The 15,917-nt window shown below is 43.3% G+C and overlaps 1 protein-coding gene across 6 annotated transcripts in view; it reads right to left on the reverse strand.

Annotated features, from left to right (window-relative positions):
• Window positions 1-15,917, reverse strand: part of SAP130 (Sin3A associated protein 130) — a 31,227-nt gene that overhangs the window by 9,542 nt on the left and 5,768 nt on the right. For all 6 annotated transcript variants that reach the window (XM_075938351.1, XM_075938354.1, XM_075938353.1 and 3 more), the window contains 9 exons: window positions 15,009-15,120; window positions 12,784-12,908; window positions 11,249-11,373; window positions 6,588-6,738; window positions 5,982-6,072; window positions 5,603-5,707; window positions 3,933-4,074; window positions 3,543-3,664; window positions 413-715 (listed from right to left, as the gene is read on the reverse strand). In XM_075938351.1, coding sequence (XP_075794466.1) covers window positions 413-715; window positions 3,543-3,664; window positions 3,933-4,074; window positions 5,603-5,707; window positions 5,982-6,072; window positions 6,588-6,738; window positions 11,249-11,373; window positions 12,784-12,908; window positions 15,009-15,120 — 1,276 coding nt within the window. The remainder of the gene's footprint in view (window positions 1-412; window positions 716-3,542; window positions 3,665-3,932; window positions 4,075-5,602; window positions 5,708-5,981; window positions 6,073-6,587; window positions 6,739-11,248; window positions 11,374-12,783; window positions 12,909-15,008; window positions 15,121-15,917) is intronic.

The raw sequence follows: 15,917 nt of genomic DNA on the forward strand, positions 1-15,917 counted from the left end.
TAGCTGTAACCATTGTCAGAAAAACTACGGCTATGTGTTCACTCTGGGGAAGATCAATGCTGCTGTGATTGATCTTCCGGAGTTCAATTTAGCGAGTCTAGTCAAGACCAGCTAAATCAAACTCAAAGGGCAAGCCTGTCAGCAGCTGGTACTCCTGCTCCTATGACAAGTAAGGGAAGCTGCTGGAGTAGCTGGAGTTGCATATTTTGTTTGACTTTCTTCTTCAGCATACACCGAGCCTAACTTAATACAGGTATCTACTATAGAAAGACTATTTTTCATCGGGGTGTGGCTTCCTAGAGAGTTAGAATGAGATACTTCAGTTGATCAAGAAGCTGGAGGTCAAGCCAAGGCTCAGTTGCTCTCTTGCACTGAGCCCATACATAACATGGACCTAGCTGGCTGAAGTTACCTGAAGTTTTTGTTTCTGTTTGTGGCTGCTGAGCACTGATTGGTGCAGGCTGAAGTCCTTGTGTACCAATTGGTGCAGTTGGGTGGAGTCCTTGTGTTCCAATTGGTGCAGGCTGGATCCCCTGTGCATTGATAGGTGCTGGTTGGATTCCCTGTGCACTGATAGGTGCTGGCTGGATCCCCTGGATGTGACGGGCATGAGATGCATCTACAGTCATAAGCTGCATGGGATTGAGGTGCACAGTAGAGGCTACTCCTACACCAGTTTGAGCTGTGATGGCAGAATTGGGGGCTTGAGCTGAAACTGAGAACAGGCAGGCATTAATTATTTCCATCACAATGGATTACTTCATTCTCCTTTGGTGCATAACAAGGGCTTCTAAACACTAGCTGGATGAAACAATTTGCTTAAGAGTTTGCAGTCCTCTTGCTACTGTTGAATATATCAGAATCTAAATAAGATTTTTCACATCACCAACTAACTCCCCAGACACCTGAGAGCCATAACAAATTCAGATGCCTGAATTTCACATTTACAATGTCTATCTGTTGCTACAAGATACAATAACTTAACTGCCACACCACTTAGCAGGTGGGATGCATCAGGAAGGAGGAAACAAAGCCTGTGTTTGAAATAATACTGTCAAATTGTTCTTTAACTCACAAGTTTAAAAATTAGCAGCTGGAGAGCTGCAACTGAGGTCTGTATCCTAGTCCTGATGGATTGGGGTCTACTTTTGCCACCAACATGTTATTTAAGAGTCCTTTAAATGTAAAATAAAAAAAAGTTTCCTTTTGAAAGAAGTAAAGAACAGTACTGAAGTATTTATTTTAAAAAGACTGACTTGCAAATTGGTAACAGCAGGCTAAGTTTTGAGCCTACTAATGTGAATTAAAAAACAAAAGAATCTGCAATAGTTTTCAAAAAGAGAGAGTAAAATCAAAATGTGGATAGCTTTTAAAATACGGTTTAGTTTAAATTTCTCTCTAATTCATCTAATCCAGGGGTTTTCAACCTACATTCCCTAAAGCTGTGCAGACACTCAGGGAATCCAGCCCTGGCGGACCCGCTATAGCCAGGGTACAGGTATTCCAGGCCCCAACCAGCCCAGCTGCCACAGTCAGGGAAGAGGTGCCTCTTCCCTGGCCTGAGCCCAGATCCGGCCCAAACACAGCTGAAGGGAGAAGCACCTATCCCAAATCCCCAGCACCGGAGCTGCTGCAGCAGGGAGAAACACCTCTTCTCCCTCTTCAGCCCCCCCAGCTCAGGTGCTGCTGTGGAAAGGAGAGCTGGAGAGGGGGTGTCCTCTCTCTCCACTGTAGCCCCAGGGCAGCTTGCACCCCAGACCCCTCATCCCTCCCCCATCAACCCTCTGTCCCAGCCTTGAGCCCCTCATCCCCAGCCCCACTCAAAGCCTACACCCCCATCTAGAGCTTCAAACCCCTGCACCCCAACCCTCATCCCCCTCCCACACTTGATTAGCTAATTAAACGCTATTTGACATCCCTAGCTGGGCAACAGTCCCAGATCCTGAACCCTGCAGGGCTGGACAGCAATCCTGGACCTCAGGGGCCGGCTGGCAACCCAGATAATGAACCTTGTGGCCCAGCTGGCAGCCCCAGACCCTGGACTCTGCATGGCCAGCTGATGGCTCTAGACCCCAAAACTCTGTGGGGCCAGTCAGCAACCCCAATCCTCAACACCACCACAATGGAAAGCCCGAACCCTGACACATTGGGGAGCCAGGCACCCAGATCCCACCAGTAGCTGCTAGGCAGTAGCTGCATACAAATGGTGTGTCTACATGGCAAAGTTATTTCAGAATAATGGCCATTATTCCAAAATAACTATGCGAGCATCTACACAGCAATTCCGTTGTTTGAAATAACGGACGGCTTATTCCGACTTCTGTAAACCTCATTCTACGAAGAATAACGCCTATTCCAAAATAGCTATTTCGGAATAAGGCATGTGTAGATGCTCCCACTGCTGCTATTTCAAAATAGTCTCTCACCAGGGCCACTCTAAGTTATTCCTCCTGGGGCTCTATATCAAAATAGCAGATCTACATTAGGGAAGCCTGCCTCAGACTAATTTTGAGGCTTCCCTGCAGTGTAGACATGTTATTTTGAAATAAGCTATTTCAGAATAACTCTTCCGGAATAGTTTATTCCGAAATAACTGTGCTGTGTAGACATAGCCTAAATGGGCCGCATGCAACCCACAGGTTGAGAACCACTGATCTAATTCTAAATACTTCACACTACAATTGGGTGAACTGGTTAGTTCTCAAGCTCAACACATTATCCAGCACCCACAATTCTGTGGAATTCAACCCTTATACAGAATTGTGCTCCAAAACACAAGCTTTCTTTGTAAAGAAATATATATATTTCTAGTCCTCATGATTGCCATGCTAACCATGACAATTAAGAACTGGGTGAACTGACATGGTATTGTATTCTTGAGTCTGCAGACAACCTGAATCAATAGAGAGTTGTGAACTGCTTCATTCTTCTTAATTAAATATGAACTCTGAAACCTAAACCCTAACTTGTAGTTAACTTTCACTACTGATCATATCATGGAAAAGCCCACTAATGTACGTATGGCGCTGCTTCCTCACCACTCTAAAATGCCTCCTTAAAGTGCCAGACAACCCAACTGTCCCCTACACTACTGCAAAGGCCCCCTTGCAGCTCAGCTTAAGGGAGGCATTTACATATTGTTAATAATAATATGTAAATGCAGCAGCACATTGAAAAGTGGAATTGGAGGACAGTGGACAGAAAAGCGAATGCAGTATCAATAAATAACACAGGGGCTACTGTACTGACATCAGAGGCCAGAACAACTCCCAGTTATGGGGACCCACAACTTCATTAACATAACTGAGTATGTATGTAAGGTAAAGAGAGTGGGACTATTGAACACGTAATTAGTTTATCAGACATGGGGTTTGGGAGACCCATCAAGGAGGTTTGGATCTGGATAAATACCTGAACTTGTTTAGCAGAATCTGTGAATCAGTATGCTAAACTGCACTGAACATTTCTACCAGTCAGGTCTAGCACATTTTTATTCCTGCTCCAAGACCACTCTAAAAGTCGGTTGCATGGCAACTCCTTACCAGGGTACTGGCGGATGGTGGACACAGAGCTGGTGATGGGGGTGTAAGTGTGCGCAGCCAGAGGGTAGGCAGAAGGCGGATACGTCGGTAAGAAGTACTGGAATTGGACTGGCACTGACTGCCTACAGATATGGAGATACAGCAAATGTCAGACAAATCATTACAATTTGAACTCACTTTCAGTCTGTGTTCAGACCACCCTCTAATCTTTGCAACCTCCTTCAACAACAGTAAACTAGCCCCGATTATTCTAGAGATCCCTTTCAGCTAGCTAAATTTAGAAACCTCTACCCCTCTAAAGTGTTAGCTACCACATCAATTCATGCATACAATAAGGCTTAGGCAGAGAAGCAGACAGGTGCTCTATGTAAAGAATTCTCTCCCACCAACCTGTTGTCACTTCTTGTTTCCATTGCAACTGGGTTTGGAGATGCTCGATGTCCAGATATGGGAATGAGATTACTCCTTTCTGCTGTATAATCAGATTGGATCCGAGGAGAAGTGTGCGTGATTTGCTGAGGAACCACCTTAGCTGCATAACGAAAAACAAGTAGCCAATCAACAGCCAAAATGGAGATGAGAGCAGATGCAGAAAAAGAGAGGTCGAAATCCAGATGATTAAACTTTATTTTCCCCAATGAAAATGAACAAGTGTTTTTTACTTCAATATAACAGGGCAGAATCAGAGAAGGAATGGAAATTTTTATTCATTTGTAATGTGTGCCCCATGTGATCTAAGTTCACATATAAAATATAGAATATCAAATTAAGGGACCTCAATCCCTGAATAATCTTAATTCTCCACGATCAGTCCTTTTTTCCCTTGATATAGTTTGAGTGGAGAAACCTTCAGAGACCAATGTAAGAGTCAAACCCTATGGTGAAAAAGGAGAGGAGGAGAACAGAAAATTGCAATGAGAGCACTCAAATCCCATGAGGACCATGCAGCTTGGTATTTGCAGCTAGTGAGTGAAGACCATACTTCTTTTCCCAGACCCTATAGGAAGATTTTAAAGAAAACTATAACCTTTTCCTCAGATAAGTGATTGAAGTCAGAGACAGCTCACTGGAAGATATTCAAAGGCAAATTCAATGTGACCAAAATTTAGATACTTAATGTTTATAGAGCCTGCAAGCAGGGTGTGGAACAAGCAGGTGAAGATACAGAAAATTTGGTACTTGGCCTTTACTAAGAATATTTTTACTAATCACTGGCTTCGTTTATAGGTTCTGGAGTTTAGTCTTTGGTAAAATACACCGCCCACAAAAGCAAACCGAAGATTTTATACTTGACACTAGTGTCAGAAGTTGAGTTTGCCTCCACCCACAGTAGAGGTTCGTTAGAGACCAAGCATACCTTATGTTACCATTTTCCATCTCTGCACAGAGAAATAAGTGGTTCTATTTCAGTAGGGGTTTCATGAAAAAACTGGCCAACAGAAATAAAGCCACAGACCTGACAGGGCTCTGGTTTTACAACAGTTCCTTTATGAAACAAAACACCTAACTCAAGATAGGTTTCCAAACTGAAAATTAGCAACACTACCTTTAGTCAGCAGCAACAATTTTAAGAGCTTCTGAGCAACACTGTTGGAAACAGATGTCTCAGCCATGTTCCACATCTAGGTGGTAAGACAGTGAGTGAAGAAACAAACTGGACTAAATGTCTTACTCTCAAAACACACAGTCAGATTCAACTAGGCTCCAGCTAAAACTTGTAGCAATAGTGAAGAATAGCTTATCCCTTCATTGAGAAGGGCACATTTATATCCCTTTGTAGCTATATCCTTAGTCACAATATGAAGTTCCAGGAGGTTCAAGTATGTTTGGAAAAAGACTCACATGAGGAGGCCAATAGTTAGACTAACCAAGCATTTCCTAACATCATAAAAATATAGTATAGGTCATAAAATCTACTAGTTTGTCTCTCCCAATTTGATTTTTTTTATTTCTCTTGTTTAGTTTTCTAGTAATACAGATACCCCAGATCATCCTAGATGCATGCATAAAGAGATGTTGGCTGAAATACACCCATTCCATCACAAGTTGAAATTACTCACCAACTGGGATGTTTGAGGTGGTCACAGCAGTGGCATGGGAAGAGTGGGAAGGCATTGTCATGGTAACAATTGTACTTGTAGGAGCTTGGGTATGAGAGACAGAACCTGAAAGGCAAATAGTGACACTTGAGATTTCTATGCAGCGTCACCACCCTAATATCTATATCCTTAGCAAAGAGAGAACTAGAGAACTAGCACCAGGCACTTTCCATCCAAGCATTTCCCCATGCTGCCACTTCCCCATACACAAAAGTAGTTCACATGCTAACTAGGGACAGGATCTCTGGTGACTATTTGCAGAATGAAGATGTTCTGCCATCTGTCACCTCTCAACTTCATGGAGAAGTCATGCTCCCACTACTGGGCTGTGAATACTCACCAGCTGTGGTTGCTGAGGCAATAGTATTGGTTGCCAAAATAGGTGCCACTGTTGCTGCTGCCACTGGAGTACCAGTACTGAAAATGGTTTTCTACAGAGAAGAAAGTTTCACGTCAAGAGAAATGTACAGATATATTTTATACTTTATTTGCTTTGAAATCATATTGCATCTATTCCTAAGAGAACAGGGCACCAGGTTACGAGCCTAACTTTTAACCCTACTCATCACTAACTTTGAATTGCATCATCTTGATGACCCAAAGAAAGAAAGAATATGGGATAAGTCTGTAAAAAAAATCACAGATCACAATTTCCTCACAGAAACCACAATTTCCAACACTCAGCACAACTTTTTCATAATGCCACTCCCTGAAATTTGGCCTGGATCCCCCTCTGTATGACAGCTAGACAACCAGGCCAAATTTCAGCAAGTGCTACTGCAACCTGTTGGGGGCAGTGGTGGAGGTTACAAAAAAGAAGAATTGAGGCCTTCCCCCAAGCCAAGACTCTCATGTTCTCTTGCCCCTGCCAGTGAACTGTGCGCGTGCATGCACACATGCACACACAGTGGAAGAAACTACCTTGATCTCATCTTCTGGGATTTACCTGAGCCATGGTGTGGAGCTGCTGTTTTGGTGTGCCTATAGCTGGGTGAGATGGCAGCGTGATCCGAGTTGCCGTGTCCCGTGGTTGTGCAGGGCGCTGAATACTAATAGCTGCAGAAGGTGGGTGCTGCTGGATAGAGAGAGTGGGCCGACTGGGAAAAGAAAGAAAGGACATTCAGAGAAGCAACCTTCCTTTATTTAGTATCCAGTAGGGATGTGAATGACTAGTTGACTTTCTGATAAGCAAATGCTTATTGGATAGTCTACAGGCTAGTCACTCCCCCCACCCCCTGTTGCTGCCTCTATCAGAAAGAGGCAGCAAAGGGGGGGGGGGGGGCAGAGGAGGGGTCGCCAGCTGACCCCAGGCCGAGCTGCTGCTTTGAAACGCAGGGTGCTGCCGCTTTGAAATGCTGCAGGGAGCATGGGGCAAGCAGGGATTGCTTGAGTCCCCTGTTGGCTCTGTGCTCCCCGCAGCGCTTTCACCTTTGAAGTGTAGCAACAGCCCTGGGGCTATTGCTACACTTCAAAGGCGGAAGGGCCATTATCGACTAATTGAATGGTCAATGCAAGTTGCATTGACTATTTGATTAGCCAAATAATTGAAATTGTACACCCCTAGTATCCAGATAGTTAAACAAGGCATAATGTGAGTAGTGACATGAGATGCCACTCTTCTCTTTGAGGACGATGTAGCACTTTACTAAACCATCTTGTTAGTCTTTAGGGGTTGAGTTTTTGTGGGCCAGACCCACTTCCTCAGATCAAGTAGTGGAAGAAAATTGGCACAACCATATATACCAAAGGATACAATAAAAAAAATGAACACATATGACAAGGACAAATCAAATTTCAGAACAGAAGGGGGATGAGGAGGGGAGGTAAATGTCTGTGAGCTAATGATATTAGAGGTGATAATTGGGGAAGCTATCTTTGTAATGGGTAAGATAATTAATGTCTTTGTTTAGACCTAGGCGTAAAGTGTCGAATTTAAGCATGAATGACAGCTCAGAGAACTGAAAGAGAATCCTCTGAACTGTCATTCATGCTTAAATTCGATACTTTACGCCTAGGTCTAAACAAAGACATTAATTATCTTACCCATTACAAAGCTAGCTTCCCCAATTATCACCTCTAATATCATTAGCTCACAGACATTTACCTCCCCTCCTCATCCCCCTTCTGTTCTGAAATTTGATTTGTCTTTTTCATAGGTGTTCATTTTTTTATTGTATCCTTTGGTATATATGGTTGTGCCAATTTTCTTCCACTACTTGATCTGAGGAAGTGGGTCTGGCCCACGAAAGCTCAACACCTAAAGACTAACAAGATGGTTTAGTAAAGTGCTACATAGTCCTGTTTTTTGTTTCAGCTACACCAGACTAACACGGCTACATTCCTATCACTATTCTCTTTGAGGGGTATACTATAGCAGTGGTTCCCAAACTTTAACAACCCTTTCACCAGAATGTAAAATCTTGTGAACACATTTGCAGGGATTTTCTTCCTTACTGGAGCAAAAGTTGTAAAAGCAGTGATCGTGGAAATATACAATTTGTATAACATGCCTATGACATACTATATCATTACATTATTAATTTTATTACATTATGAAAATGGCAACACTTCTTCCAAGATTTCACTTGACATTCTTGATCACCAGTGCATATAAAGCTATATTTTATATAATCATCGGGTTTTCTTTTCTTCATAAATGACTTTCCAGGAACATCATGATCATTTGACTTAGATTTTCCACATTTTGGACTTGGCAAAACATTTGCTAATATTGAATGTTCATTTTTGTGTGTGTTTACACTTCTGTGTGTGGTCACTTGTTCATCATTGGGTGTACAGTAGTTCAAATAAAAATAACACCCTGAGAACACTAACAAATCAACAAACTAGTAAATGAAAAGATTCACTCACATCTCACTGGAGCAAAACAGCATGCCACAAAGTATCGACTAATTAAGGGATGTTACCACAACTATGTCAGCCACAATGATCTAAGTTCTGGTTTAGTGCGCACACACTTTTTCTTCCGCCATGACAGAGTCTCTCTCTCCTGCCCTGAGAATTCCCTGTAACATACTGTGAACCCTCCAGGGTTTGCAAACCATAATTTAGGAACCACTGCACTACATAGTGATAGCATTGGCAGAAGTGATTGCTGTATAATTCTTATTCTCCATCTTCCACAGTTGGGAACATACAGATTCCTCTGTATCCAGAGGTACCAACATGAGCAAAAAAAGCTTGTTTCAATTTCTAGTTCTCACCTCCAAAATATTTTTAATATTTACTCATATGCCATTTTGTACAGCAACTACTGCTAAAAGAGGATGGGAGTGAATTATCCAGGTGCTAGCACTGCAGACCCAGAAACCTGATTCCTTGGGAAACAAAACAGTCAGGGTACGTCTACACTACAGCGCTAGTTCGAACTAACTTAGTTCGAATTAGTTAATTCGAACTAAGCTAATTCGAACTAACGCGTCTAGAACTAAAAACTAGTTCGAATTAGCGTTTTGCTAATTCGAACTAGCAAGTCCACATTGAGTGGACTCTGAACAGGGCTTAAGGATGGCTGGAAGCAGTGCCGGCAGGGCATAAAAGGAGGACTTAGAGCATGGAGATGCTGTCTCAGGCTAGCCGAGGGCTGCGCTTAAAGGGTCCCGACCCCCACCCCGGACACACAGTTCTAAGGGGTGCCCCGCTTGCAAAGAAGTTCTGGCTTGGAGTGCCCGGAGTACCCACACTGGGCACATCACACCACTCGGCCATCAGCCCGGCTGCACTTGCCGCAGGCTGCCATCTGGGGAGAGGGGGCAATCGGGGGGCTGCAGGAGAGCTTCCACCCCCAGAAGCCCGCAGAGCCAGCCCAGTCGTCCCCATCAGGGGCTCGTACCCCATTCCTCCCTCACCTCCTTCCACTTACCCTTCCCTAGCCCCCCTTCTTATTGATGTACAAAATAAAGATAACGTTTCTTCCAACATTGACTCTGTCTTTATTGAAAAAAACTGGGGGAGACTGGGAAAAGGAGGTGGGAGAGGGGAAGAGAAAGGCTGGGAGAAGGGAGGGCAACTAACATGATCAGGGGTTGGGAACAGGTCCCAGATGAAGAAAGGCTACAGAGACTGGGACTGTTCAGCTTAGAAAAGAGGAGACGGAGGGGGGACAGGATAGAGGTCTCTAAAAGCAGGGGTTGGGTGGAGAGGGTGCATTCAGAAAAGTTCTTCATGACTTCCCATAAAGAAGGACTAGAGGACACCAAAGGAAAGGAATGGGTATCAGGCTTCAAACTAGTAAGAGAAAGTTGTTCTTCTTGACAAAGCAAATAGTTAACCTGCGGAACTCCTTGCTGCAGGAGGCTGTGAAGGCTACAACTAGAACAGAGTTTAAAGGGAAGTGAGATCAAGTCATGGAGGTTGGGTCCATGGAGTGCTATTAGCCAGGGGGTAGGAGTGGTGTCCCTGCCCAAAGTTTGTGGAAGGCTGGAGAGGGATGGCACGAGACAAATGGCTTGGTCACTGTCTTCGGTCCATCCCCTCCAGGGTCCCTAGGGTTGGCCGCTGTCGGCAGACAGGCTACTGGGCTAGATGGACCTTTGGTCTGACCCAGGACGGCCATTGTAAGCTCAGGGCTCAGGGTCGGGGGTCTCAGTGGACCCCCTTGATTTTCATGCACACCTGCTCCTGGGTGGCCAGGCTGGCAGCTCTCCTGCCCTAGCCGGCCACTTTCCTGTGCCTAGTGTGGAGATCGTGGACGAGGTCCACGATGTCCGCACTAGCCCAGGAAGGTGCCCGCCTCTTGCGGTCCAGGGCAAGCTCCCGGGAGCCGCCAGCCTGGTCCCGGCAAGAGGGGGTGGGCTGGGGGGCATCGGGTGGGTGGCTCTGTGCCGTGCCAGGTGCAGGGTCTGCTAGCTGGGTGCTGGCAGGCTTGCACCTGGCACGGGCACCGTAGCCAGCCCGTGCCCCTTTAAGGGGTCCAGGGCCGGGAGGGGGGCATAGAGTTTCCCTGGTGTTGGCCAGAGTGGCCACCAGGGAAACCTGGGGAGGGCTAGCCTCCCACTAGTTCGAACTAAAGGGCTACACAGCCCTTAGTTCGAACTAGCTAGTTCAAACTAGGCGTTAGTCCTCGTAAAATGAGGTTTACCTAGTTCGAACTAAGCGCTCCGTTAGTTCGAATTAAGTTCGAACTAACGGAGCGCTTGTGTAGCGCCTAGGAAAGTTAGTTCGAACTAACATCCGTTAGTTCGAACTAACTTTGTAGTGTAGACATACCCTCCATGAGTTCCTGTTCAGTTGTTTTTCCTCTTGGAACAGAAAATAATACTTAATATTTACAGTACTTTTCATTCACAGAGCTGCAAGCATTCCACACAGATGGGTAGGCATCAGTATCCTTATTTTACAGATGAACTCACTGAGACAAAGATTAAGTGATGTGCCTAAAGTCACATAGCAAGTCATTGGCAGAGCAGAAGAAAGGACTCGTGTCTCCTGACTCATTCATGTGCCTTATCAATTAGACCTCAGCAGAAAAATCTCATATAATACTTCTGACTTTCACAGTTCCTAGAACCCTCTATTTCCTTTCCAGCTGTTTACAGGAACGTCAGGAAAAGTAGGGCTCCTCAAGAACGCTCCCTATGTATTTACCTAAGGGTTGATTCTGTAGCATGTGCAGCTGTTGTAGTAATAACTGGCGACTGAGCTCTTGTGGCTGAGACTGTTGCTATTACAGCGGGAGGGATAGTGCTTGAAGTTGTCACAGGAGGACGAGACTGTAAAAACAAAATAATAAAAATCACGAGGATGCAATTCAAATAGCAGCTGGGAAACACAAAGCCAATTTTCCTGGATCTCAGCATAAAATCCTGGCAGTCTACAGGTCTTTCATGAACACTTAAGTAGTTCTGGTCTTGTTTTCAGTACAGAAGCATCAGAGGTAAATAATGATCAAAAGCTGTTACAAAAGACCAGATATGTATGGAAACAGTTCAGTGATGCAGAGCTCCCATACGCAATTAGAAAATGTTCAATATTGACAAATTTCATTCATGACTACCAAACATAATCTGCTATGCACTTATGTAAATATGGATATATTTGGATGTGACTATGCACGCACCCTCTCACCATCTCATTTTATCTACTATATATTTGAGTGTGTGTGTCTGTGAGTGAGTGAGTCTCTTTCTCCATCCGTTTGTTCAAAAACTCCTCTTAAATGGTAAAAGCTAGGACCACCACATTTGGGCTTCCTTTTATCCTAACTTAAAGCAAGGTAAGCAATACCCCTATGCATACTGGGATGCATAAAACCATACAGAAAAGAGACAGAATCACCAGGCAGGTAAAAGGGGCAGGCTGGGGAGCATGGCCCCCGTTCCAGAACTGCCCCAGCCCCAGGCTCCCAATAGGGAGGGCGGAGGATACTGAAGCTTGCCCCCTCTTCCCCAATTCATATACCAACATTGCTAGATGTTCCCCTTCATCAGCGAGCAAGGGGAAAATGCAGTTTGCCCCATTTCTCAATCTGGCTGGGAAGCGCAGGGGGCAGGCGAACCTAGACCTGCCCCAGCTGGGGGACACGCACCCCTCCCCAGCTGTGCACACTGGAGCTGCAGTGGCTAGAGAGAGGCACTTCTCACCTGCCCCCAGCTTGCTGTGATGAAACAGGGCTGGGGTGGTCTTCTCTCCCCGTGGCAGCCCGCACACTGAACCCCTCATTCCCAGCTGCACCCTTCATCCCCACCCTAGATCAATGATTTAAATGAAGTTTAATTAAATTAAGGCATCAAACACTACTGGGTAAATCTTCTAGTATATGTCCAGAAGATCATATCGGTCAATCTAATTTAAAGTTTGAGTATAAAACAGCAGCACAAACTCAAGCTTTTGAACTGAACTTATGGAAGTTTAATTCCTCCAGATCTTAAGCAGTTTGTAGACAGTTTAGAAATCTGCTCAATTAGCCTACCCTGTAAAGTTTTCCGGCATGATGCTGTTAATGCCAGCTTCATAAGGGTCTAGGGTGTCTAAGTAACAATAATTGAAGGGATAGTTGCCAATGCCTACAGCCCAGTAAATAAAAAGCTTCTAATGTTCTGAGTGGATTTTCCTCAAAAGTCTGAACAATAGTTAAACAAGCAGTAATATAACGTCTATACTACAGCATGACTGCTGCTTACCTGGATTGGTTGATGAATGATGTGCTGAACAGCTGGCTGAGCTGTAGCTGCATTTGGCAACTGTGAAGCTGGCCTCAAAACTGTGGTTACTTTAGAGCTGGACATCACAGCAGCTGCTGCTGCACCTGGGCAACAAATCACATGTATTATTCAAAATGACACAACTACCAACATCGAGAGAGGCGTATAAAATTAAGAAAGCTGTAGAGGAGTTTCTCAACTAAGGGCTGGGAGGAAGCTGATGGGTACAGAGGGAGCACAGTTTGGCAGAGACATCTCTTCAAGGATTTATTAAAAGGGGATTCTCTAGATCCTAGTGAAGCAGAGAGGACAGAAGCTGATAAACTACAGCTAGGAACTGAAGAGAAACAGTCAAATGAAAAAAAAAGTCTCAGTAAATTTCATCCCTTGAAGCAGACAATTAAATGTGGACAAATTTTACACAGATGCTACAAGTCTAAATACAAAGATGGGTGAACTTGAGAGACTGGTACTGGATAAAGATATTGATATAATAGGCATCACAGAAACTTGGTGAAACAATGATAATCAATAGGACATGGTAACATCAGGATAAAAAAAATACATAGGAAAGACAAAAGTGGGTTGTATTGCTGGGGGAGTGCACCGCATGTGACAGAAAGCGTAGAGTCAAACACAGAAAAAATCTTAAAGCGAATCAAAAAATACCACAGAATCTCTACTTATAGGAATCACATACTTGAATAAGAGCATAGCACTAGGAATGCACTACTGACCATCTAACCAAGATTGTGACAGTGAATGAGAAATACTCAGGGAGATTAGAGAAGCTACAAAAACAGAAAACTAAAAAAAATAATGGAGGATTTTAACTATTCCCATATTGACTGGGTAAATGTCATTTCACGATGGGATGCAGAGATAAAATTTCTAGCCACCGTTAATGACTGCTTCTTGGAGAAACCAGTCCTGGAATCCACAAGAGGAGAGGCAATTCTTGATTTTATGCAGTCAATTCTTGATATTATGCAGTCAAATCATTTGATGGGATAGAAATATACAATTTCTTCAGATTTTGCTCAATAAATTATTCACTATAGGTAGTACTGTAACAGGAATAAAATATGAACAAGATGTTGGAAACAGATAGTCAGAAAATAAAATTATTAAGTGAAAATACCAAGAGCAATTTATGTTAAAGTGGGTTCCCCACAAGGCTGAAGTAAACACAATGACAAAAATGGGTACATACATATTCTTTCCCGTGGGCTGTAAAGACTGCAAATAGAGCACACTCTTTCCTATCTAGTTTAGTGAAGGAGTTTTGCACATGCATATGTTACATGCACAGAGGATCACTAAAAGTGCAGCATGCCCAGAGTGAATGTTCTTTAGATGTGTATACATGTTAGCGAACAAAAATCAGTACTGGAATTGTAAAACAGTATTTGTAATTAGCTTAAAGTAAGTTTTAGATTACTGTATTGAGCAACTGCATAATATTGTGACCCAAACATACCGACGCTCTATGCAATTACAGAAGAGAGGGAGATGGACACAAAAACTGGTAGATTTTTTTTGTTGTATCTGTCTGATTTTACCCAAGACTGGAAGCCCAATTCATAGACCTTAAGGATAAGCCTACTATCAGAACCTGACAGACTGAAATTCTCTCTCAAAGAGCTCTCACACTAGCTGACCTAGTCTCTTGTCTTAAAGAACAATAGCCAAAATCACGGGCGAAGAGACAAAAGCCTGCACAGCTAGAACAAAGAGCTCAGAACAAGTGCAAATGTGTACCACTCAATACAGTAATAGGCCTTTACTATAGAATAGGAATGTTATTGCGATAGCTATACAGGAAGAAACTACATGAATAAGCAACCAGGAACAAAGCAGTGAATCAGCCATGATATCTTGCATGAGAGGCCTATCTAAACTAGGCCATCTAAAATACCCCACTGTTTTGCCAGCACATTGTTAAAACAGAAGTAGTGCTGGCAACTGCCAGCATATTAAGCACTCTCATGTAGAACTGCATTAGGCAGTTTTAGGTAACATAATATTTTTATTTAAAATGCCAGCAGCTACCTGGAGCCCTGTCCACACTAGCATTATTCCTGCTTGAGTGGCACCTACATTAACAATAATGGGAAATTTTAGGGGAAAAAAGAAACTTGTGCAGATGTAGATTTCCCAAGGAAGTGTGAAAAAGTCATTTTTATATCTCATGCTGACTTCACCTCGGGGTAAGTGAGAAGCTCCAATGTGTAAAGGGGGACCAGGAGCACTACTTCGGATGATAGACATCTGAACATTTGCTGCCATTATATGGTGTAAATTACTGGGATGTCCCTGAAGGAAAAAAAAAGAGAATTCCGTGAGAAATTTTGCTCAGAAAGATCACATTTTATAGGTAATTGCCCATGTAAAAATGTCAAAGGCAGCAACAAACCACATTTAACAGTTTTGTGAAAATACTGCATGCAGAGGCATTACAAATGAGAGGAAGGTACAGATGAACATATCTGTAGAGTAAAGCTGCAGCCTTCTTCCATTTTCAGTGGAAACTCTCAAACAAGTCTACTTAAGCAAGCATGTGTCAGTCACCAATAGCTCTTCCTTCCCAAGTCTTTCCCATTTCAATTGAGTAGGTGGTATTTCTGCACCTGGTGATCTCTAAACAGTTCATATCACCCCATTCAACAGAATCAACAGAAATATCAGATACCAGGAAGAACTGTAGCATATTAAATTAAATCCCTGTATTTCACTTATAACAGCCTTTTCCAGGCATATTTAACAATGTCACATAAAAAGAAATAATTGGTATGAATTCCCAGAAAGTAGAAAGACCAGCCCTAAAAATTAATATACAGTACTTGCTAATCACTTACAAATAAAGTTTAGTAGATATTACACTTTCATTACATTATGTTTCATAATACACTTAATGTTAATCTCACGGTATTTTGCTTGCTAATGCTGAGTATTGGTTTTGTCAAAAGAACTTTGAAATGCAGAATCAGGGGTGGAGTTTTGGAATTAATTCCTTGACAAGCACTCACAAAGTCGTGCCAGTGCTCAGAGCTTTCAGAGTTCTCCACTACTGGTTGGTGTGGAAGAGAACTGGGAGTATAAAAAAGCAGAAC

Source organism: Pelodiscus sinensis, chromosome 10, assembly GCF_049634645.1.
Source record: "Pelodiscus sinensis isolate JC-2024 chromosome 10, ASM4963464v1, whole genome shotgun sequence".
NCBI classification, from domain to species: Eukaryota; Metazoa; Chordata; order Testudines; family Trionychidae; genus Pelodiscus; species Pelodiscus sinensis.